This window comes from Pogoniulus pusillus, chromosome 2, assembly GCF_015220805.1.
Source record: "Pogoniulus pusillus isolate bPogPus1 chromosome 2, bPogPus1.pri, whole genome shotgun sequence".
Taxonomy (NCBI): Eukaryota; Metazoa; Chordata; class Aves; order Piciformes; family Lybiidae; genus Pogoniulus; species Pogoniulus pusillus.
The window spans coordinates 21,193,393-21,216,349 of record NC_087265.1 but is presented as its reverse complement, the minus strand read 5'-3'; the positions used below and the strand labels follow the sequence as shown (position 1 = coordinate 21,216,349).

Genomic DNA, 22,957 nt, shown 5'->3' with positions numbered 1-22,957 from the left:
TGTTCAAGACTAGGTTGGATGAGGCCTTGAGTGACCTGTTCTAGTGGGAGGTGTCCCTGCCTATGGCTGGGGTGTTGGAACTGAATGATCTTTGAGGTCCCCTCCAACCTAAACCATTCTATGAGTTTCTTCTATGTTTTGCTTCCTTGCAAGGTCATTAAAGAGAGCAGCCAGGTTGCAATAGAGAAGATACAGGAACTTATTCTTCTTTTTTTTTGCAATCAGATAACTAGTTAAGCATTGCTTGCAGATCAGCAGCTCTCAGGCAAACACTGTTGTTGAGATGAACAAGTGCCCCAACAGCCTTTGCAATAACCATTTCCTTTGTAGATTCAAGAATTAGAAACTGAAAATGCAGAACTGAAAAATAAAGTTCAAGATTTGGAAAACCAGTTAAGAAGAACACAAGTACATGCATCTCCAGTAAGTAAACAGACATAACTCTTGTATCTGAAGTTGCTCTAACCTGATGATCCTTGTGTTGCCATAATTATTAGCGTCCCTTCTTTTTCCAGTGATGATGATTAACTTGCCTGTGGTCATGTAACATAACTGTGTAAATGCAGTGTTGAAGTAGCAATGAGATTGTGACAAGCCATCAAATAAGCAAATTGCAGTCTCCCATCTATGGTACTTTAATTCCCTTGTCATACCTATTTGTTGCTGTGTAAAGACAGTGAATACTATAGCAGATATCTGAGCACGCCAGCTAAGATGAAGAACTCAGTTCTGCATGTAAAGGCTCTGGTTCACAAATGCTCCTGGGGATTTTTCTAGGAACTTTCTGCCCCAAGCATATTGTCACTTACAAGAGACATTTTCTACATTACTCACACTTTTTTAGCCTTTTCAAAGACAGTTATTACGTATCAGGGTAGGTAGGAAAAAGGAGCAGGGTCCCTACTCTGCTAATGCTTTCTGCAGTCCCTCTAGATCAGGGGTCCTCAAACTTTTTAAGCAGGGGGCTGTTTCACTGTCCCTCAGACTCTCTCAGGGGCCGGACTATAGTTTGGTTCCAGCCCAGTCCCGGCGAGTGCTTGGGGGCTTCAGAGGCTGGGGAGTGCATTAAGTGGCAGGAAGTGGCTGCTTGGTTTCCCCCCCAAGCCCGGGCCGGGGGGGTTCTGTAAATACCTGCAGGCCAGGCTGAGGACCCTGGGGGGCCGTATCCAGCCTGCAGGCCGTAGTTTGAGGAACCCTGCTCTAGATGATGACAAGAAAAGAGTTTTAAATCACAGAATCACAGAATGTCAGGGGCTGAAGGAACCTCCATAGATCATCCAGTCCAACTGCCCTGCCAGAGCAGGATCACCTCTACCAGATCACTCAGGAATGCGTCCAGGTGGGTTTTGAATACCTCCAGAGAGGGAGACTCCACACCCACCCTGGGCAGCCTGTTTCAGTCTTCTGTCATCCTCACAGGGATAAAATCCTCTTCATGTTTCCATGGAACTTCCTGTGCCCCTTATCCTGTAACTGGGCATCACCAAGCAGAGCCTGGCTCCATGCAATTGGCTCTCACCCTTTACATATTTACCAACATGAAGGAGGTCACCTCTCAGTCTCCTCTTCTCCAAGCTAAAGAGCCTCAGCTTCCTCAGGCTCTCCTCATAAGAGAGATGTTCCATTCCCTTCATCATCTTGGCATCAAATGAAAATTGCATACATCTAAGCAGGACCTCTAAACATACATTGCAGGTTGCATTGCAGGCTGATCTTTGTGACTCCCCTCCTCTTACAAGTGTACTCTCCCTATACAGCATTAAGGAACTGTGGGAATAAATATAATATCTTGGTGCATGCAGAGCAGAACCATGGAAACAGATAGACTGCATTTGAGCTGTCCATTTTGGGCCATCTTGTTCCCACCCTGGATTATGCAGCACTTTAGATGAAATCAAAAAGAGGTTTGAAGAGATGTAAAAGTATGTTTGAAGTGGTGATGACAGTTTGTGTCTCTATCCTACTCCCCAAATAGGGAATGGAAGGGTGTTCCCATGAGGAACTATCATTTCCTTACACTAAAATCCATATGGAGGAGAGAGCGTTATCAACCAGAAACCCTGTGCAAATGCCACAGTGACTGTTCCAAATTCTCACTTACAAAGCATTCAGTGATAGGTAATCATTTTTAGTGCTGGAATAGTAGAATTAGAATCTTAGAATGCACTGAATTGAAAGAGACCTTTAGAAATCATCTAATCCAACCCCCTTGCACTCAGCAGAGACATCCCCAACCAGATCAGGTTTCTCAGAGCCCCATCAAGCATGACTTTATATGTCTCCAGGTATAGGGATGGGGTGTCTGCTGCTGCCGTGGGCATCCTGTACCAGCATTCCTCCACTCTCACTGTAAAGATCTTCCTAATGTCCAATCTAAATCCATTCCGCTCTAGTTTAAAACCTATCTTTGAATTCAATTAAACAGGCTCTTAAGTCTCTTGTGATAGATGCATTTGTCTTTCATTTGTATTAATGCACAATTTGATCATTGCATTTGTCAAAGAAAAAATCAAAGGAAATCATAGAATCATAGAATGGTTTATGTTGGAAGTGAGTCAAGGCTCATCCAGTTCCAACCCCTTGCCATAGACAGGGACACCTCCCACTAGAAAAAGTCGCTCGAGGCCTCATCCAACCTGGCCTTGAACACTTCTGGGAAGGGAGTGTTCACAGCTTCCTTGGGCAACCTGTGCCAGAGTCTCACCACCCTCACTGGAAAGAACTTCTTCCTAACATCTGGTTTGAATCTCCCCTCTGCCAGTGTAAACCCATTACCTCTTATCCTGTCATTACAAGACCTTGTCAATAGTCCTCCACAGCCTTCCTGTAGGCCCCCTTCAGATACTGGAAGGCTGCAGAGCCCCAACTCTTTTAGCCTGTCCTCATAGCAGAGCTGCTGCCTCTCTCTGAGCATCTTTGTGGGCCTATTAATCATTATGATTAATAATGAACCAAAAATAGCCTGTAGTTTGAGATTTGTCTTTTAAGATAATAGTGTCTTATTCCTTAATAAAGAAGGAACATTTGCCAGCCATGGGTAGATTTACTCCTTTATTAATGACTGTTGGTACAGTTAATAGAAATATTGCTTATACAGCACTTAGGCAACAACAAAATGATATAATAATGAGGTTCATATTAAAACATGACCTCATTTCAATAAACCGCTGTGAATTTTCACACATCATTTTGTTGCTTTATTTACTTCTTCCTTTTTAAAGAGAAAACCACAAATGGTTCCTGCAACAGATTTCGTGAGTTTTCTCCACATATGACAGCCTATTTAATAGCTAAATAGATTCTGAAAAAAAGAAATATTTATATGAGTGAATAAATATTGGAACAGGTTGCCAGAAAGATTGGAGCTATCTGCACCCTTGGAGATAGTCAGAATTTTCCTGGATCTGGTCCTCAGCAGTGTCAGCTGATTGGCTCCTGCTTCAAGCAGGAGTTTGGATTCAGCTAATTTCCTCTCGTTATTCTTTCATCAAATGGACAGCCAACAATAATACAACCAAGCAAGCAAAAGCAAACACGTCTTTAGGTAAGTTTCAGCCTCAAATCTAGAAACATAACTATATCCACCAAACATTAGCAGCTTTTGCACCTCACCCAGACAAACTCACAAGGATCAGAAAGGCTAAGTGCAAGGTCCTGTACCTAGCTCAGGGCAATCCTTGATATCAATACATGCTAGGGGATGATAAAATTGAGAGCAGCCCTGCAGAAAAGGACTTGGAGGTAGTGGTAAAGAAGAAGCTGGACATGAGCCAACACTCGCATCCCAGAAAGCAAATTGCATCTTGGGATATATCAAAAGCAGTGTGGCCAGCAGGTCAAGAGAGGTGATTCTGCCACTCTGCTCTGCTCTGCTCTACTGAGAACTCACCTGAGTACTGTGTCCTCATCTGAGGCTCCCAACACAAAAGAGACAAGGACCTGCTGGAGCAGATCCAGAAGAGACCCTTAAAGATGATCAGAGGTCTGGAGCATTTCTCCTATGAAGACAGATTGAAAGAATCAGAGCTGTTCAGCATGGAAAAGAGAAGGCTTCATGAGACCTTAGAGCTACATTTCAGTATCTGAAGGGTACCTGCAGGAAAGTTGAGGTAGGACTGTTGAGAAGATTTTGTAACTATAGGACCAAGGGACAATGGTTTTAAACTGGGGCAGGGCAGATTAAGGTTAGACATCAGTTCTTTACAGTGAGTGATGAAGTATTGAAACATGTTGCCTGGGGGTGCTGTTGAAGCCTCATCCCTGGAGACATTCAAGATCAGACTCAGTGTGGCCCTGGGTGGCCTAATCTAGTAGGAGGTGGTCTGCTGACTTCAGGGATGTTGAACAAGATGACCTTTGAGGGCCCCTTCTAACCCAATGCAATCTGTGAACCTGTGAGATCATTCAAAATAGGTCAGTTTTAAACTAGCTTGTGTACATTATGAATCAGAGCACTCGGTTGTGTGCTAGTGTGAGAGCAAGTCCATATAAATGCAGCAGCTGGGTTGGAAATAAATGAAGGAATGAGGTTATGAACTGACTTGAGTGCAGAGTAAGGGAAGCATAAATATTTTTTAAATAGTTTGAATCTGACAAAGGGATCCTAAGTCAAAGTGCCTGCAATAGCAGTGGATGTGGTCGGATGATGCCGAACTCTTTCTTAACTATGTGAGCAACAAATATGTATGAACGAAGGAAATTACACACCATGTGTAAGACAATCAGCTGCCTGATGTAGTCTGCAATTAATTCAATACACTTTTAATTCAAATCAACTTACCATTTCAAGCATGCCTTTGCCAAGTCTCTACTATTAAAGCAAAGCAGAAGTGGCACAAAGAATATTTTCCTCTATTTCCACCTAATTCCTGTGATGAATCAAAAAAAGGTAACTTTGGTTTTCAAAACAGAAAATTAAAATTGTTTGGGTGGTAGGGGTGTGTGAATTTCAATTTTCAACTTTGAGGTACCATATTAATAATAATATTGTGATTACATTAATAATATAACAACACTGTTAATAATATTAAAATAATATTAAGCATATTATAATAATCTGTACTGCTTTTTAAAAAACAGCACCTCTATAATTTTGTCAAAAAGTCAAATCTGCTGGTGGGATTTTATTGAAAACTTGAATAAAACAGTTGACAGAAGCAGAGTGTCCAGTAATGTCTCATCAGAGTAACTTCCTAAGCACTTTTGGTTACATGGGGGGAAAACTCACTCCCCTGCAGATATTCTTTGTGTTACTTGCTAGCTACATAGCCACTCTTGTGATTTAAAACAGATTTAGTAAACTGTGAGTTTTAGTTTTCTCACAGCTCTCACGTCCATGCTGTTGAATTAGGAAGAGGTGCCAGTGCCGTATGAGAGCTTTCTGATGTGTTTTCAGGCAGAATAAGTGATTTATTTCTATTTCATTAATTTACTATAGCTATAGTTCCTTATCTCTCTGTCCAGTTTCATGTTATTCTGCCTGCTGAAGTCTAGGGAGGAATCGTTTAATCACGAGTGGAAAGTTTAAGCCCTGATACTTGATAATTCCTATGATAAAAGTCCGTGTGCTGTTAACTGGCACCACAGTCACTTGTAAAGGAATGTTCCATTGCAGGAGGCAGCGACAGGTGATCGTAAAGTTGCTTCTCTTTATGCTTAGATATTTGCTTGGATTTTCTTGTCTTGTTTTGTGTTTGGTTGTTTGCATACTGCTTGCACTTCCTTGGCATTTGCCAGATGTGCTGAAGTGGCTTTCCTGTCTCAGAGGCTGTTGACTGTTCTCTTCCTTTAGTGATGAATGCATGGTCCCAGGAACGTTTGGCCACCCTCATTTGAGTTAGCACTTCAGAAGTCAGCACTAACAACTTGATTAAACAAGTATACACCTAAAGAAGCAGAAGATGTTGAAAGGGCCTGTGGTAACAGTTTACAGGACACGACAGATGTAAACTCTCAAATCACATTGTAATGTGTACTGGCCTCTTCTCTTTCACTTCCCATCCCTATGGGTGGGGGACCACAATCCATGCAGTCTAATCAGGCATAATCTCAGTCTCTTTATTTTCCTTCCCCGTGAGAGAAGGCTGAAGGTTTACACTAGTTATTGCACCTGCAGCGTGATACAGTGCTGCTGCAGACACCAGGTGAGGTCACTGCCATGCGTTATTGAAGTATCGACCTGGCACAGAATGTCTTTCCCACTTGTCAGTAGCTGAGAAACCACAGTGTGGTTTGTATTCATTGTCAATCCATTGTTTCCTTACTCCTGCTTCTTCCTTCTGCAGTGGATTGATTTTTGTGTCTTTAATTATTCCAAACACACAAGTCTTCCCATTAATTTTTAATTGAATGTAGTAGGTAGAAAATGCCTTCAGAGGATTGAAGTTCAGTTCTTTTGTATTATTTCACTGGCCCTTGACACTGCTGGCTTTTCTTTTAGAAAAGGTATTTGTGCTTTCTCTCACTGTGAAGCTGAAGCTCTCTTGATTCCCAGACTGTTTTCCCAGGAGGAAGACCGCATTGCATCTCCTGTTCTCACTTCATTTTCAAAAAGACAATAGGATATGAAAGCATCTTTAAACTATGGTTGAATAACTTCATCTGTGATACAGTTTTAAACATTTGTCTCATTGCACATGGAAAAAAAGAAAATCTAGCAGAGTTTCAGTTCTAAACAGATACATCCAAAACATCAGCTGTATCCTGAGCTGCATCCCCAGCAGCAAGGGCAGCAGGTTAAGGGAGGAGATTCTGCCCCTCTGCTGTGATGAGACTGGTCTCCTCGGAGCCTTCTCCAGTCTGAATAGTCTCAATTCCCTGTCTCTATGGGAGAGGAGCTCCAGCACTCTGATCATCCTCCTGGCCCTTCCACATTCCAGCATGTCCATTTGCTTCTGTAAAAGGAGTCATGTGTACATATATTGAACACTTCAATAATGTAGAACACTTTATTAGCCCAGCATAGTGCTAAAGCATGTTAATTTGCTGATCTCTGGCATCAGAATGTGTGCAAAGAGTTACAGGAGGTGACTTGTCTGAAAACTGTCACTAGTCTAAGAGATCACTGCAAAACCACTGGGAGACCACTGCAACCAATAGATAGGCAATCTATAATAATAGTATATTATTATAATAATAGTATGTTACCTATCTATACTCATAGATAGAAAGTAGAAAATAGTAATAGGAAAAAAATAGGGATTGCTGAAGTCTCTCAGTTCCCAAGTAATGCAAGTTCTAGGTTTGTTTGCAAAATACAAAGGGAAATCTAATCTAAAACTGCTTTCCTGATTCTTTTTGCTCATCTTGCAGATTTTTTGCAGGCCTTAATGTAAAATGCTGGCAAATTATGTGCATGAACACCACACTTTCAGGTCCTTTACATTTTTGCAGTGCAAACTGCTGAGAGGAGCAGGCTTTGCTTTTGAGGAATATGTTGTCCAGATTCCCTTCTTGCTTGCTTATTAGCATTGCTATAAAATAAACTTCTTCAGCTGTTCTAAACCTAGCTGATAGCCAAAGCAGCATCAATCCAATTTAAGTATTGGGATGTTTTTTGCCCTGTCAGTTAATAAACTGTATGGGGAAAAGTAAAATTTCATTCTGAACCAATGAAGGAAGCAATTAGAACGTAGGTGGAAACAAAAAGGATTAGACTGTATAATCAGCTGCTTCCACATAAAATGCCTTGTGAGAGCTGAACACCAAATAATCATTCTTTTGAGAATTTGATTTTTTTTTTACCTTTCTTTTGATAATTTGATAATTTGAAGCTTTTTCTCATGCCTCAGGGCATTGTAATTATTTAGATTTAAGTTTCTTTGCACATTCAATAAATAATAAACTTCTTGATAATCATTTTTTCTGCCTTTGGCTTGATGCTTTGAAGTACACCTGCATGCTAGAACTCTACAAAGTTAGTCCCTACGCTGCCCGTATTTGCTGGTGCAGAAGTGTTGCTCAGGAGGAGCTCTCACTTGTGTCCATTGCATGAATGGATCTCTCAAGGACACACTAGACCAAACCAGGAGGTTCCTTATGTGCCATGGGAAATGCTGGCACAGTGTGTTTCTGTTGTCTCTCCCTCCCTTGCAAGTACAGCTGAAGTTTCCATTACGTTTGTTATCTGTGCTGTTTGCTTCTCATCTGCTTTCATGGCTTGGCAATACATTTGTAGTGGTTTGGGTGTTATCCGCCCCCCCACACTTTCAGAAATACCCAGTTAGACTCAGCCAGACTCTGGGAATATAAATGAAGCTATTTATTTACAGCTAGCACAATATACAAGCAGCTATTTACAGTATATACAGTTATAGACAGAAATATACAAATGAAAAGGTAATACAGAAACACAACTCCCCTCCCAGAAACCTGAGTCCCCAGGAGGGGCTCTCAACCACCCCTGTACCTTCCCCCTGCCCCTCTCAACCTTACCCCAGTCCTAAGGAAGAAAAGAGGTTCAGCCAAGAGGTTAAGAAGCAAGGTTAGTGGCAGATGAGGTTAAGGAGATGCAGCTCAGCCAGAGCCCAGCCCGAAAGTGAAGACAAAATGGCGAAAGTGTTATCTAGTGTTTACTTTCTTCTTGTTCAGCAAGACTCTGAGGGGAGTAGACATCACCATTGTTTTCCTTTCATAGCCTATAATCTAGTTCTTTTCACCAAAACATTCTAGCTTGCTTCAGACTAGCACATTACTCACTGGTCCCTTTGCATTTGCTCTTGGTTATTTGAGGACAATCTGATGTTCATTTCATCGTTTGCTTATGATGACACTGCTGAACTTGGTATCACAGTGATACTTTGGATGATGCTGCTGTGTGTGGCCTGCAAGGATCAGTGCATCCCTGGGAGCCCTGTTTTCACATAACATCTTTTCTTTTTCCTCTTCATGTTGCCGATGTTGCCTAAAGCAGCCTGGGTTAGCTAACAGCCTACATGTGGAATTTAACAGGTGCACTTACAAAATTAACCTGGTGGGAAAAGACCTTTGAGATCCTCGAGTCCAACCTATCACCTGACACCTTTTAATTACCTAAACCATGGCACCAAGTGCCTCATCCAGTCTCCTTTTAAACATCTCCAGGGGTGGCGACTCCACCACCTCCCCAGCAGCCCATTCCAATGCCAATCACTCTTGCTGTGAAGAGTTTCTTCCTAATATCCTGCCTAAACCAGCCCTGGTGCAGTTTGAGACTCTGTCCACTTGTTCTATCACTGGGAGAAGAAACCAACCCTCACCTGGCTACAACGTCCTCTTAGGTGGTTGTAGAGAGCAATGGGGTCTCCCTTGTGCCTCCTCTTCTGCAGGCTAAACAACCCCCAGCTCCCTCAGCCTCTCCTCACAGGGCTGTGCTCCAGCCTCCTCACCAGCCTTGTTAGGTTGAGGCATAGGAAGTTCCATGGAAATATGAGGAAGACTTTTTTCACTGTGAGGGTGTCAGAACACTGCAAAGTGTACTGTTTTTCCATTACATTTTCTTCCTTTATAATGTGACATAAGGATATCATGGTTGAGAAATTCCACACCTCTTTAGGTTGTATACTTTGGACAAAGGGTCTGTTCCTTTCTTCTCATGTGTTTTCTGAATCTGGGGATGTGTTCTGCATTTCAGTTGGATGCTAGGGCAAAAGTCTTTACTGAAAAGGGAGTTCAGGCATTGGAACAGACTGTCCATGAAGGTGGTTGGGTCACTATCTCTGGAGGTGTTCAAGAAATACGCAGACGTGGTACTTTGGGACATGGTTTAGTGACCATGATGGCACTGGGTTGGTGGTTGGACTTGGTGATCTTTTCCAACATTAATGAGCCTACGATTCTACAATGTTACATGTCACAATTCTTTGTGGCCTTCTAGTGATTGTTTCCCATTGTTGGCCACACTTCCCTGCTGCACCTGTTCTGCCTGTGGTCTGCTAGCAGGAAGACCTCTGGATCAAGGGATACAACACACAGCACAGGTCCCAGTGCCAGGCTTCTCTACTGCCCTGAAAATCAGGAATTATTAGAAAAAGTCATTTTTCACAAGACACTGTCCCAGAACTGTCACATGTGGCTTGGCAACCCTTTATGTCCTTAAAATATCATTTCTTAGCAGATAAATAGGAGGAAATGACTGCTGCACGTTCAGGGCTCAGCTGATACAAATATTGGCTGCTCTGTTTCTTCCTTCAGACCTAGATTTTTATGTGTGTTGATGATCCTCACAGTCTTGCTTTGTCTTGCCTTGTGTGCACATATTGCTGGTTTGTGCAATATTTTTCATGTGTTACACATGATTTCTTATGGAAACTGCTCACCCTTTGATGGCTTTCATTTTAGGGAGATCATAATTTGCCTGCTTGTATTTAGTATCTTCCAGTGCTTAATTATGATGAGGGTTTTTCCTCCCATATATAAAAGCCATTATTACAGGGCAGTAGGTATGCAGTGGCATAGTCTTCTGTTCCAATATTGCAAGTCTTCCACCTGGAGTCTAGTGATACTCTTTAAATAATAATCAACGTTCCCTGCCTTGTAGACTTTATTGGTTTCATTTTTTATTGATTCCAAACCCTCAATTTCACAATTCAAGCTTGGCAATGAATTAATTCTTTCCAGTCACAATAAAAAAAATATTCTTTCCCCCTTTACAAACTGCAAATTTCAAATGGAGAGTTTCATGGTGAGTGTTTGGTGTCCTCATAAGTATGTCATTGTCACTAAATTTGGATGCTTCCACCCTTAACCTGGCTTATCTGTAAAGAAAATGCAGAAAGGAGCTAAGACTTGGTTTTAAAGAATTTGAAATGTGTTGGGGTTTATCTGACTCTAAAGAACTGGGTTCAGATCATTGCTTAAATCCTGCTTTTCTGCAGTTGTGCAAACTCATAACAAAGCAATCATATCAATTGTGTGATGCTGGATGGAGAGAGTAAAAGCAAACTTCAACATTTTTGCTGTTGATATCTTCCACTGCTTCAGTCTGGTCAAGTTTTTTAGGTGAGGTTCCTGCAGCCAGATTCAGTTCTTCCCAGTGTATAAACTCTTGGCTCTAGTGAGGAGCAACTGTCTGCGCAAGTGTTCACTCCCTCCTGTTCAGATTCAAAGATGAATCTGCACCCTAAAGCCATGTTTTTACTGACCAAATCTATTTCCCCTCATATTTTGAGGTATGAATTCCAGCTTGGCCCCAACAGAAAGATTGGTTGAGCACGTTTCTTAAACCAAATACCTGAAGACGTTTCAATTTTGCCTTTCTTTCCAGCATCAGCCCTAAGGGCTCTTTTGTTTTTAATTTCACCTAGACAAGATCCATTTATTTTTAAGCCTTCAGGATTGCAGATATATCCCATGAAGGGGTGGAGGGAGTAGAAAAGGGAGATTTTTTTTTATCAGAGTGGACAAAGCCCTCAGTTTTACTCTTGATACACAGTGAATCTTGCTGGTGTATACAGTTAAATACTGTCCACTCTTCCGAGGCAGCAAGCTTCAGGTTCTTCCCTGCCTAATTCAGCCCAGAACCTTGCAGTTACAACTCAGGGGAAGACTCTTCCCACCTGTGTTCTGATGTGGATTTTACTCATTTGCCTCTGTTTGAACCTGTTCTGTGGATTTGTTAAGAGATCCAGAGAGTCTTACCAACATTGCCCTCTAGTTTAATTTACTTAGTGGCAAAGTTTTATTGTGTCCTGCATCCCAGGACATGACAAGTCCTTTCTTATTTTTAGCAAATCTCATCTTTTGAGACACCTACTAGCACCACCAATTTTAATTAGTTCTTCATTCACACAGAAGAGCTGGCAGAAGGATTTTTCATTGTCCGTAAATGCTTAGGTTCTCAAATTCTGTAGGCAAGGAAGTGGAACAAAGCTTTTAGTATTAATGTGAAAGTTAAAATTTGTGAGCTACGAATGTCTATTTGTAAGGAGATTTTAGTTAAATAGTTCAATGTTCTTCAAATATTGGTGGGATGTGTTTGGGAGATGTTGTTCCCTGTCTTGCAGAAAGAAAACTCTGAGCTGTGCTTTAAGCACCACAGTAACTCTTCTCCTCAGATACAATCCAGAGGAGGCAACAAAGATGCTGCAACAGCTCTGCTATGAGGACATGCTACAAAGAGTTCACAGTATCACAGTATCATCAGGGTTGGAAGAGACCTCAAAGATCATCAAGTCCAACCCTTTACCACAGAGCTCAAGGCTAGACCATGGCACCAAGTGCCACGTCCAACCTTGCCTTGAAGTGCCCCAGGGACGGCGACTCCACCACCTCCCCGGGCAGCCCATTCCAGTGTCCAATGACTCTCTCAGTGAAGAACTTTCTCCTCACCTCAAGCCTAAATCTCCCCTGGCACAGCCTGAGGCTGTGTCCTCTCGTTCTGGCGCTGGCCACAGTTGTGGCTCTTCAGCCTGGAGAAGAGAAGGCTTTGAGGAAACCTTATAGTGGCCTTCCAGTATCTGAAGGGGGCCTACAGGAGGGCTGGGGAGGGACTATTTACAAGGTCTTGTAATGAAAGGATGAGGAGTAACTGGCAGAGGGGAAATTTAAACTGGATGTTAGGAAGAAGTTCTTTCCAGTGAGAGTGATGAGACACTGGCACAGGTTGCCCAGGGAGGTTGTGGCTGCTCCCTACTTGGAGGTGTTCAAGGCCAATTTGGATGAGGCCTTGAGTGACCTGTTCTAATGGGAGGTGTCCCTGCCTGTGTGTGGGGGGGTGGGGGGTTGGAAACTAGATGATCTTTGAGGCCCCTTCTAACCTAGACCCTTCTGTGATTCTATATGTATGTGCCAGTTAATTTATGTGTGCAGATGAGATTATGCTGATGGTTGTGGGTGGATTTAGACCTTGTCAGTGCATCAGGCATCCCAGCTTTTGGAAAGGCATCCATCTTCATTTTAGTGGGCATCATTATCAAGGAGCAAGTTATCTTACCAAGGAGCAAGCACTGCTTATGCCACACCTTGAGTCCTGTGTCCAGTTCTGGGCCACTCAGTTTAAGAAAGATGTTGAGGTGCTTGAACGTGTCCAGAGAAGGGCATCAAGGGTGGTGAGGAGCCTGGAGCACAGCCCCGTGAGGAGAGGCTGAGGGAGCTGGGGGTGTTTAGCCTGCAGAAGAGGCTACAGCTACCTGAAAGGAGATTGTAGCCAGGTGGGGTCAGTCTCTTCCCCCAGGCAACCAGTGACAGCCTCAAGCTGCACCAGGACAGGTTTAGGCAGGACATTAGGAAGAAGTTCCTCACAGCAAGAGTGATTGGCATTGGAATGGGCTGCCCAGGGACATGATGGAGTCAGCATCCCTGGAAGTGTTTAAAAGGAGACTGGATGAGGCACTTGGTGCCATGGTTTAGTTAATTAGAAGGGTTAGGTGAGAGGTTGATCTCAATGATCTCAAAGATCTTTTCCAACCTGGTGGACTCTGTGATTCTGTGATCTTCATTCTAGCTAATACTGGGTGACTTACCATGGTGTATCTTTAGATGTTGTTTTAAAATATGTTTGAGTTAACCATAGCACTGAACATCAAGTTGCTGGCAAAGATTTTCAAGTATGAAATGTGTTTTGGTTTGTGCTTTGGTTTGTTGTTTTGGTTTTGTTCTTCTTTTCTTCTTTCCCTGACTTTGCCATGTTCTGTTCCTCAGAATGTTTTCTCTTTCTGTGATTCCTTTTCAGCTGCTGCACGTAAAGTGTGATAATGATGAACATATGTTTCAAAGACCCTCTACTTTTTTCTGGTGTAACAATGAGGATTCACCTCCTTGTTTAGATATCTCTTCCATTACGCTTACTCCTAGGAGTTCTCCTGACTCTAGACTACCACCTGGATTGTTAATACCACCACCTTCAAAAAGTGGTCTTCCAAAGCCAGCCAGTGAATTCAGCTGCCCAAGACCTCGTGTAATCCTGCTGTGCAAATGCTTTTTCAGTTGTTTTTTTTTTTGGTTTGGTTTGGCTTTCCTTTGTTCCCTGTTGTGTATTAACTTATGTGGCTATGTGCATTTTGTACAGCAGTGAAAGGACAGAGCAGATGTAGCTGAGATGCTCTAGGGACACTCTTAAAATATGGAATTGGTGAAGCTTCATTTCTACAGAGCTTCTTCTCCCCAGCCTCTAAACTAGAAATTCTTTCATTCCCACTATATTTAAATCAATGAATTACCTCTCAGTTATCTCTCAGTCTTTTGTTTAAATTCTTCCTGTGGTGAATTGTTCTTCAAGCAGTTCTAAAGTTCCAGTTTCAAGGGCTTAGCCCCAGAGTTAATTAATAGAAGAGCAATCAACCTTTAAATACCTTATAGCATATTCTATAGGGACTCTGTGCAAAATGAAGGCTGAAAATCATTCTTAAATAGAATGCATATTGCCTGCTCTTTCACAGCAATATGCTTATGCTCCCAACTTTTCCTTCCATTTGCAAGTAACATTTGGCTGTATTTGCAGACATCCTGGCTTCCTGCATGTGTTCACTAAATAAAAACTGTTTCTTATGCTCGTGTATATTCAAAATATACACTTCTTAAAACAACTAAATTACAGTTCTGCTTCTGCTGGCTGTATTAGTATCGCAATGGGCAGAGGGAACAACAAAATGAGAGAGGAATGATGGTGTCAGATTTGGGCTGCCTTTTTTTCCTTTCCCTAAAAGACTGTTTTAAGACTAAACTTAAGTCTTATTTATTTATCTGGCTTCTAGGTAGCCATAAACACTTAGCAAAGAGGGAGAATCTATATGAGCATTTACTATGTGCAAGCCACTCAAAGGTTACCTGTGAATGTTGATATGGAATGTAGATTAATATGTGGCATGCACCAAGCCTGATCCCACCTTCCTGATCCAGGCAAAAGCTTGTCTGCAACCAGAGGGAGATTTGTTTGTACACAGAAAAGGAAATGAGATGATTATATGTTTACTGTGGGTCAAGTACATCCGTTGCAGTGCTTGGAGTGGGAGCAGATGACATCCCTCTAACTTAAATTACACTGCTGCTCTGACTATGCACAGGGGACCCAGGAGGTTAATGCCAGGACTGTGAATATAGTGCTAAGAGCCTATCATGCCTGAGCATTGTGTACTGAAACCTTTTCAGGAGAGATGCTCTTTGAAACTGTAGAGCTAACTCATGTAGAGATCAGTAAGGCTTATCTGTCTGTAAAAATGATTTTAAAAATTGGCTGCTTTATAAAGTTGATTCAGCTGTGGTCTTGCCAGGGTGTAAGCCGGCTGAGAGAATATGTTTTAAATAGAACAAATTAAAACAAAACAAAACAAAACAACAACAAAAAAAAAGAGTTTTAAATGTGCATTTTAATTATTATTATTTTTAGGGTTTTTTTTTGGTGCACACATTTTGGTATTTTTGCTTGGTATTTTCCAAGCAAAAATATTTACCTAAATGGAAATATCCCGTATTTTTAGAGGTACTGAACAGTTATCTCTTAAGCCAAACTTAAATATGAATTCAAAACTCCTGAGAGATGGAAAAGTAGGACTTCAGAGTCTACTTTTCCTTTTAAACAGTGTATAGCATATTCCTCTTCAGGAGCCACTGCAGATTCCAGAGGGAAGTACAGATGAGGGGTACCTATAGATCTGGTGTAGAAACGTGTGGCATGTGCTGCCAGAGGGAGGCTTCAGCTGCTGTAGCTCAGGCACCAGTAAAGCAGCATCCAAAACAAGTTTTAGGTCTCTGAAACTCTCCTGGACAGTGCTAAAGACTACCTGCATGACAGGTTGTCATATTCCTGTAGTTTGAATATAAGGATCCATGTGAACTGGTGCTTAAAGATTTCCATGGGAATAGTTTAGTCTAATGGAATCATATTTAAAGGTAACAAGTTTTCCCTGTGCCTAGCTGTGCAGTCTTTCTAACACACAGAATGCAGGGCTTTGGTATTGTCTAAGTAGGATCATTAACATGCAAACTAGTTTGGTATATATATGTATATATATGTTGCCCCTGACTTGTCATTCTCAGTTTTAATCTGTTTTAGCATCCTTCTATCTTCACTGTTGAGTTTATTCTGGCATGACTCTGCCTCCTTTGTGTCACAAAGTAGTGAAAGAGTTAATCACTCGAAAATAGAACCACAGTCATGTCTGGCTTTCTGGACTCAGTATGTTTTTTGAACCCTTCCAAATTCCTTGGCCTTTTCCAAATGAAGTTTCTTCGTCTTCACCTTCAAGGACAAGTGTTTTATTTTTTGTATTCATATTCAGCATATTGCATGTCAAGGTGGTTAGTTTGAAAAGAAAACCTATTTGAAGCTTAGGGGTTGGACCAGATGGCCCTTGGATGTCGCTTCCAACCCAGGCCACTCTGTGATTCTTTGATCACAGCAAAAAAGTCAAATAAGTGATCAAGTATGGAAGAATTAGTAAATGAGAAATATTAGGGTTCTATCTTTTATAGCTACTTGTTCTGTGCGCTCCAGCTCATAGCCTACTGCTGTTGTTGCAGCGTTACCTTAAGTGTGAACCTGTCTGTGTCCATACATCTGCAACAGAGACCTGCTTGTCACCAGCTTTTTCAGGTTCCGACTGTTGGTACATTTCTGGCTGTACAGGATGGACTGAAAATGGAAACATTAAAATGCTGCTTATGTGTTGGAGAGTTTTAGCATGTCTCAGGCTCTGAACTTGCAAATGCCATTTGGTGTCAAGAGCTGGGTTTTGCATGCTGGTGGTTGTTTCTAACTTTTTGGAAAAGTGTGGCTCTTCTCTGCATGCTGAAGAATTCAGTATTGTGATCTTTTTTTTTTTTTCATGTGAAATATTGCCCTAATATTTATTGTCCTTATTGTAGGCAGGCAGTGTGACACCTAAATCACCCTCCACTGACATCTTTGATATGGTTCCCTTTTCTCCCATATCCCCTCAATCATCAACACCTACTCGCAATGGTACACAGCCTCCTCCTCCAGTACCCAGTAGATCTACAGAGATCAGTAAGTTTTGTCACAACTGACCTAATTCTTACTTACATTGTGCTCATTTTTTTTTTCCTTTTAAATAAAACATCTTGAAAGATTTACTTACATTTTGCATGAAAAGCCAAATAGAGGTTTTTGTCGCTCATGTTCAATGATGCCATTTCGGTTTTATACCCTCCTCCCAAAGTCATTGATGTTGCTGCCAAGTTGTGTTGTAAAGAAACTTAGCTACTTGCTGACAATCTTAGATAAAACACTTTGAAGGAGTTTGGTTTGGGGATTGTAACTCATCTTTTCTTTTACAGTATCTTTCTTTGTACTTCAAGAAATGTGTTTACTTTGTGTTAGTTCTTTCCCTGTCAAGCCACAGTTGTAACATCCAAAGCCCACAGTTCTGGAAAAGACAGCAGGTGGAGTAAGTATGGTGATGATGATGCAAAAAAGAGAGCTGAAGAAACCCCTCAAGATGTAGACTGTCTTGGAATGCTCTTTTTGATACTAATTTCCATGTCATCTGCAGCTTTATTCTTCATTTATAGTTGATGAACCTCTCCAGATGTCACCTGTTCCAAAAAGACCTTCAAGAGATGATTAACAATAGCAATTTTATTTTCCAAAGGTTTGAAAGCAGCTAGGGTAAGGTTCTCGGCTTCACTGGAACTCTTCTAAGAGACCAATAAGTATTTTTAAAAGTTTTGGAAGTCCTTTTGGGGGAGAAGAGAGTGGAGAAGACACAAGCAGTGTTAGGGGCTGTAGGAAAAAACAGTCTGTGCACAGTATCTTCCGTTTCTGATGCCTGTGTTAGTATAGGTCATGAACATTAATGTTTCTGCCTGCTGTATATAAATCCACATTTGAAGAGTTTCTAGCTGTTTGGGAGGAATTCTGATAATATGCAGAATTTCCAGCTCTGAATGAGCTCTGCATAATTCTGAAACCACATTGTAAAAGTTGGGTTGGTGAATGTCTTCCTCAGTGCAGTATCCTACTTTCAGTTCCATTGCTCACCCTCTAAGAGAGATTCAATAGTAAGAATCTATTCTTCCTTAAGAGAATATTTTAAACTAATCCAGATTAAATTATATGGGTTTTTCAAAGGATATGTTAATAGTATTCTATTAAGAAGAGTTAAAATTAACTATTCTTACATAACTTCATAGAATATCAGAATGTTCTGGTAGAATATTAGAGCTGTTCTCTTAAGATAGTTTTATAGCTTTGTAAAGCAAAAAGAAAAATCATTCCAAGGCAGCACCAGCACTCCCTCTTCCAAAAACTTTGGGGTTTCTTTTTTTGAAATCTGTTTCTCTGAAACTACAGACAGTACCACAGAATCCATCTCAATGTGCACATCCACCTTCAAAGATAACAAATCTAATTACAGGACAATTTTTTTTTTTGTACTTTTGCTCTTGTCCTGCTTCAGTTCCATTGAAATTGTGGCTATCAATCTTGCAGGAGTCAGCAGTCAGTGCTGAGTGTTCTTGAGAATACCAGCTCTGTAGGTTTGGGAGTTGTTTCTCTGAGGGTTTTGCAATACAGGGAGGACTTTCTTTGTTCTGTGATCCATATGGTTTAAAATAATTGTTTCTTCTGCATGTCATTCATTTGCATTAAATTAAGGTGGTGTAGTTCAGAGACATGGCAGTCAGTCTCTGCTAATTCTCTGTGCCTCCCCAGTGTGCCATGCTTCAGGGAGAGATTCCAGAAGCACATCAAAGACTACATCATTTTGATCTCTCCTCTTCCTGTCTGTCCTGGTAGTTTTATATGTTGAAAATTGTTGCTTTCATTAATGCACTTTGGCCTGTTTGAAAAGTGTCGATTTGAAACAGAAGAGGCATATTTTTATAAGCAAGGGCTTCCTGTCTTAGATGAGGAAGTTCAGACCCCCTAAGAGCCTCATTCAGATTGTGCAATGTTGCATTAAAAATGGGCAGTACTATGTTGGTTTATGTGATGTTACTGCTGTCACTACAAGCAAGTTGGCATTTCTTTCTCCAATACAAGTCAGACTGGTGGCAACCAAGAGGGGCTGATATTTGGAGTCTCCCATTTTCTGAGGTCACCTTTTGTAATGGAGAGGGTAATTAATGTGAGATGATATTTTTCCAAAATGAATGTTGTTTATTAATTTTGATATTCAAAATTCTCACCCATGACCACTACTTTTTGAATAATAATTGGTTCTTTGCACGATCATGGAAACATTATATAAATAAAAATATAGGATGTGGAAATAACTTGCAAAAAATAGAAACATTAATTGAACTGGAAGAGAAGGTTCCTGCGGTCAGTACACTGCTTGTGGTTCATTATACTACTTGCCCACTGGATGGACTGGAACTCCTTTCTGCTTATGGCAGAAGGCAATTGGTGAGGCTTTAAAAATTTACTCACAAATGTTAATCTCCTGTCTCACAGGGCTAGCTGCAGCTTCAGACAGTACCCAAACACTTTCAGGGAATTCTCTTGGTGTCTTGTCAGCCGCTGAGGCTTCTGATTCTTCACGGGCTTCACAGGGTGCTGGGGAAAGGAGGCAGACAATCTCTGACCTGGTCCTGATTCCTTCAGATGATCTGTGCACCTCCAGGACTTCTCATCTTGGCAGGAGACTTTCAGGTGTAGGCAGGATGTCTTGTGATGTGCAGTCTCAGCGCAACGTCGCACTGGCTACGCAGGCTGATCATGTGGAGGCATTTAGAGCCTATTCCTGGTAAACTCGAGGCAGTGTAGTTTCCAGGCTAACAAACTCAAAGCATCAGTTTGTTACTTTGTGGCAGAGCTAGCTTATAGCTTAGCATAGCATGGCAAGATGCAATAAGGCAGTAAGGATGCACTAAGACAGAAGAACACTGCCAGAAGCAGAGAGCAATAGAGGCAGCAGCAAGCAAGCATGAATACAACAGCAGAGCACATTGTGTTACCTGCTCCTCTCTTTTTTATCAATACACCCCAAGACTAATGGGCCTTTGGACACAGAATAGCCAATCAGAATGGCAGTTATCCAAGCTTAATCATATTAGGTGAAGCTATAGACTTGCTTTTTAGGGCAGAACATAGGCCTTGCACAAGGCAGGTACAAGCCAAGTGTAGGTACTTTGTTCGCCACAGGATGTGAACAGGAGCAGAGCAAGTCTGGTCCGGCCAGAGTCCTTAGATGCAATGGCTCCAGGTTCTTTGTCCTCATTCCCACAGTTGCTTCTCCCCAGAACGGAGAGAGGGAGGGCAGAAAAACATGCCTGGGCAAGCCAGGACATGTTCAGGCCTATTTTGCCCTATTCAGACCTACCAGAACACCATTAAGTGGACTTAGCTCTGCTCTATTTGTCACAGCACTAGAGTGTTTTTTTGCCATCAGTTTTGATGAAATTGCAGGGTGATTCTGTGCTCTGGATTTTGTAACTTCTGTAACTTTCACCTTCAGGAATGAGCAAGGAGAAGGATAGCACAAGGCTGTGCCATCTGTTTGCTGGTGTCAAACTCAGCTGCTGCCTTTGCCTGAGGTTCATCTCTCTGTTAGCTAGGGATGGCACTTGTGGTGCCAGAGCAGAACTTGCTTTGAAAAGCCAGAGTTAATCTTGCTGATCATCAGGCCCATTTGACAAATCACCCAAGCATAACACTGCAGAGGAAGGACAAGCCTCATTTGCAGGAAACCAGGAACAATACCAAGCCCCTTGGATTACTCCGAGACCAAGAGCTTTGTAGGTGATAATTTGCAGCAGGTCAAACTTCTCACAAAGAGAAAGGCCTAGAGTTAGAACTTTGCTTGCTTAGCTCTCCTTTGGGTATTCTCCCCAGGGGAAAAAAAAAGGAGGTTATGAATGATAATCTTTTCATTTTGTCTAGCTCACAGGACAGAGTTCAGGGAACACAACATTCAAGAACTGGAAGAGTGTGATGCTGACCTTTCCTCAGGAAGTTAACTCCAAAGCATTTAAACTTTAACAAAAGGGAGAAGATTCTGGGCATCTGGAGTTCTTACTCAGCCATACAGTAATAAGGCTTCTCAGCAAATGTCTGTCCACTGCAGAATATCACAGTGGTAGCAAATAGATTGCTTTTATCTATTTTAAAGGAGAAAATGGAATGATTTTTGGACGAGAAGCTGCAGATTAGAGAAATAAGTATTGTCTCTTTAGGTATGTGATGGTTTGGGTGTTCCCTGCCCCCACCCCCACTTTAGAAATCACCCAGACTAGACTCAGCTGGCTCTGGAAATATGAATGAAGCTTATATTTACAGCTTAGCTCAATATACAAGCAGATATTTACAGTATATACAGACATATGCAAGGTAAAAGGTAATACAGAAACACAACTCCCCTCCCAGAAACCTGAGTCCCCAGGAGGGGCTCTCAACCAGCCCTTCACCTTCCCCCTACCCCTCTCAACCTTACCCAGTCCCAAGGGAAAATGGAGGTTTGGCCAGGGGGTTAGGAAGCAAGGTGGGTTAGTCCAAAATGGAGAGTGAGGTTAGAGAGTAAGATGCAGCTCAGCCAGCAGCCCCAGTGAGAGTGGTTATCTGTGTTTTTCTTTCTTGTTCCTATACATCTCAGCAAGCCTATGAGGGAAGTAGACATCACCATTGTTTTCCTTTCACAGCCTGTAATCTGGTTCTTCTCACCAAAACATTCTAGCTAGCTTCAAACTAGCACAAGATAATAACAGCAAAAAAAAGTGGTCTTTCAAAAACAAAAGCCCTTTCTAGAGTTTTATTTCTATTCAAAATGCTGCTGAGAGGAGATTTTTTTTAGCACTAAGTTTGCTTGCAGGCTGAAGTCAAATACTGCAGCCTGGTATAGTAATTTCTTGATTGAATACTTGAGCAATGCATGGTGAGTGCAATCCAAAACACTGCTGCCTTGTGGAGTAAGGGGTTGCAGACAGCCTTGTAAGTCACTTTGAAGGACAGGATTAATTTTATTTATTTTAAGTAAAGGTACAATTTTTGTTTCCTGTGGGCACAGCTTTATTTTCCTATCTCAGAAAAGAACATTCTCTCTTGAATCGTTCAACCTTTATTCCAGTCAAATGCAATTTGAACAATCCTAAGGGGCACAACTGGCAGATGTAGGAATCTGCTCCAAGATGCTGCCTTTAAGAGCACATTTTCAAGATAATGGTGGAACTATTTTCTATGCTATAATAATTCCAAAAGGGAAGAAAAAAATACAGAGTAGCCTGCAGCTAAGGGAAAGACTGCAGTACCTCATCTTATTCCAAATATTTTCATGAATGCTTGTCTTCAGTGTGATTTATTTTTATTTGTCATCACAGCTGCTCCAGAACATCTGGGGAAAGCATACATCAACCATAACTGTGTTCCTGGATGATAGCTACGGTAAAGAAGATGGAGATGTAGAAGGCAGCAGGAAAGCCAGATATCTGTGGGTTTGTTTAGTGGTTGTTCATTCAGAGTTTATTGCAGGGTGCAAGCTGCCGCTCTGCAGGAGGACATGTTCTGGTCCCCAGTGTCAGCCAGGTCACAGAAACAAGGATTTATTACCTGCTCCCATCCTTCTGTAGTTTGAAGAGGGGATGTAAAACATCAGCATTTCATGGGGCTGAATTTGTTGATCGAGTTCCCAGGCTGTGAATCTATTTCCATCCAGAAAGGAGTGGGAAGGGAACTGATAAATGAAAGGATCATTTTCAAAGGTTTGCTGGTTGCTGAGGATTGGAGAAAGAAATGCCTGCCTGTGCTGCAGTTATTTTGGGGAGTGTGCCAGGCAGAGGATATTCTTCTTGTAGTTAATCTTCATGCAAATACTCTAGCCTGAAATAAAAAAAAATACTGATTTATCTCTTCTCTGCTAAAAAGGAGCCTCCCTGAGAACACTTGAGTGAACACTTGCAGATGAGCTTATGGAGATCCCATGCAGCTCTGCAGTGACTACATTTTACTATTCATCCCATTTCCACAGATTCAAGGAAAAACAAGGAAGACACTGATGATGCTATGGAAAATATTTCATAGAACTTTCTCCTTCCTTGACTTTTTGCAATGCCATCTCTCCTATCAGGCACACATTCTAAGTGCAGAAAA

At 41.6% G+C, this 22,957-nt stretch overlaps 1 protein-coding gene across 5 annotated transcripts in view; it reads left to right on the top strand.

The window, feature by feature from the left end:
* GULP1 (GULP PTB domain containing engulfment adaptor 1) overlaps window positions 1–22,957 on the top strand; it is a 252,540-nt gene that overhangs the window by 214,818 nt on the left and 14,765 nt on the right. For 4 of the 5 annotated variants that reach the window (XM_064158063.1, XM_064158055.1, XM_064158039.1 and 1 more), the window contains 3 exons: window positions 331–423; window positions 13,649–13,873; window positions 16,780–16,921. In XM_064158063.1, coding sequence (XP_064014133.1) covers window positions 331–423; window positions 13,649–13,873; window positions 16,780–16,921 — 460 coding nt within the window. The remainder of the gene's footprint in view (window positions 1–330; window positions 424–13,648; window positions 13,874–16,779; window positions 16,922–22,957) is intronic. The other variant, XM_064158074.1, reaches the window with a different exon arrangement.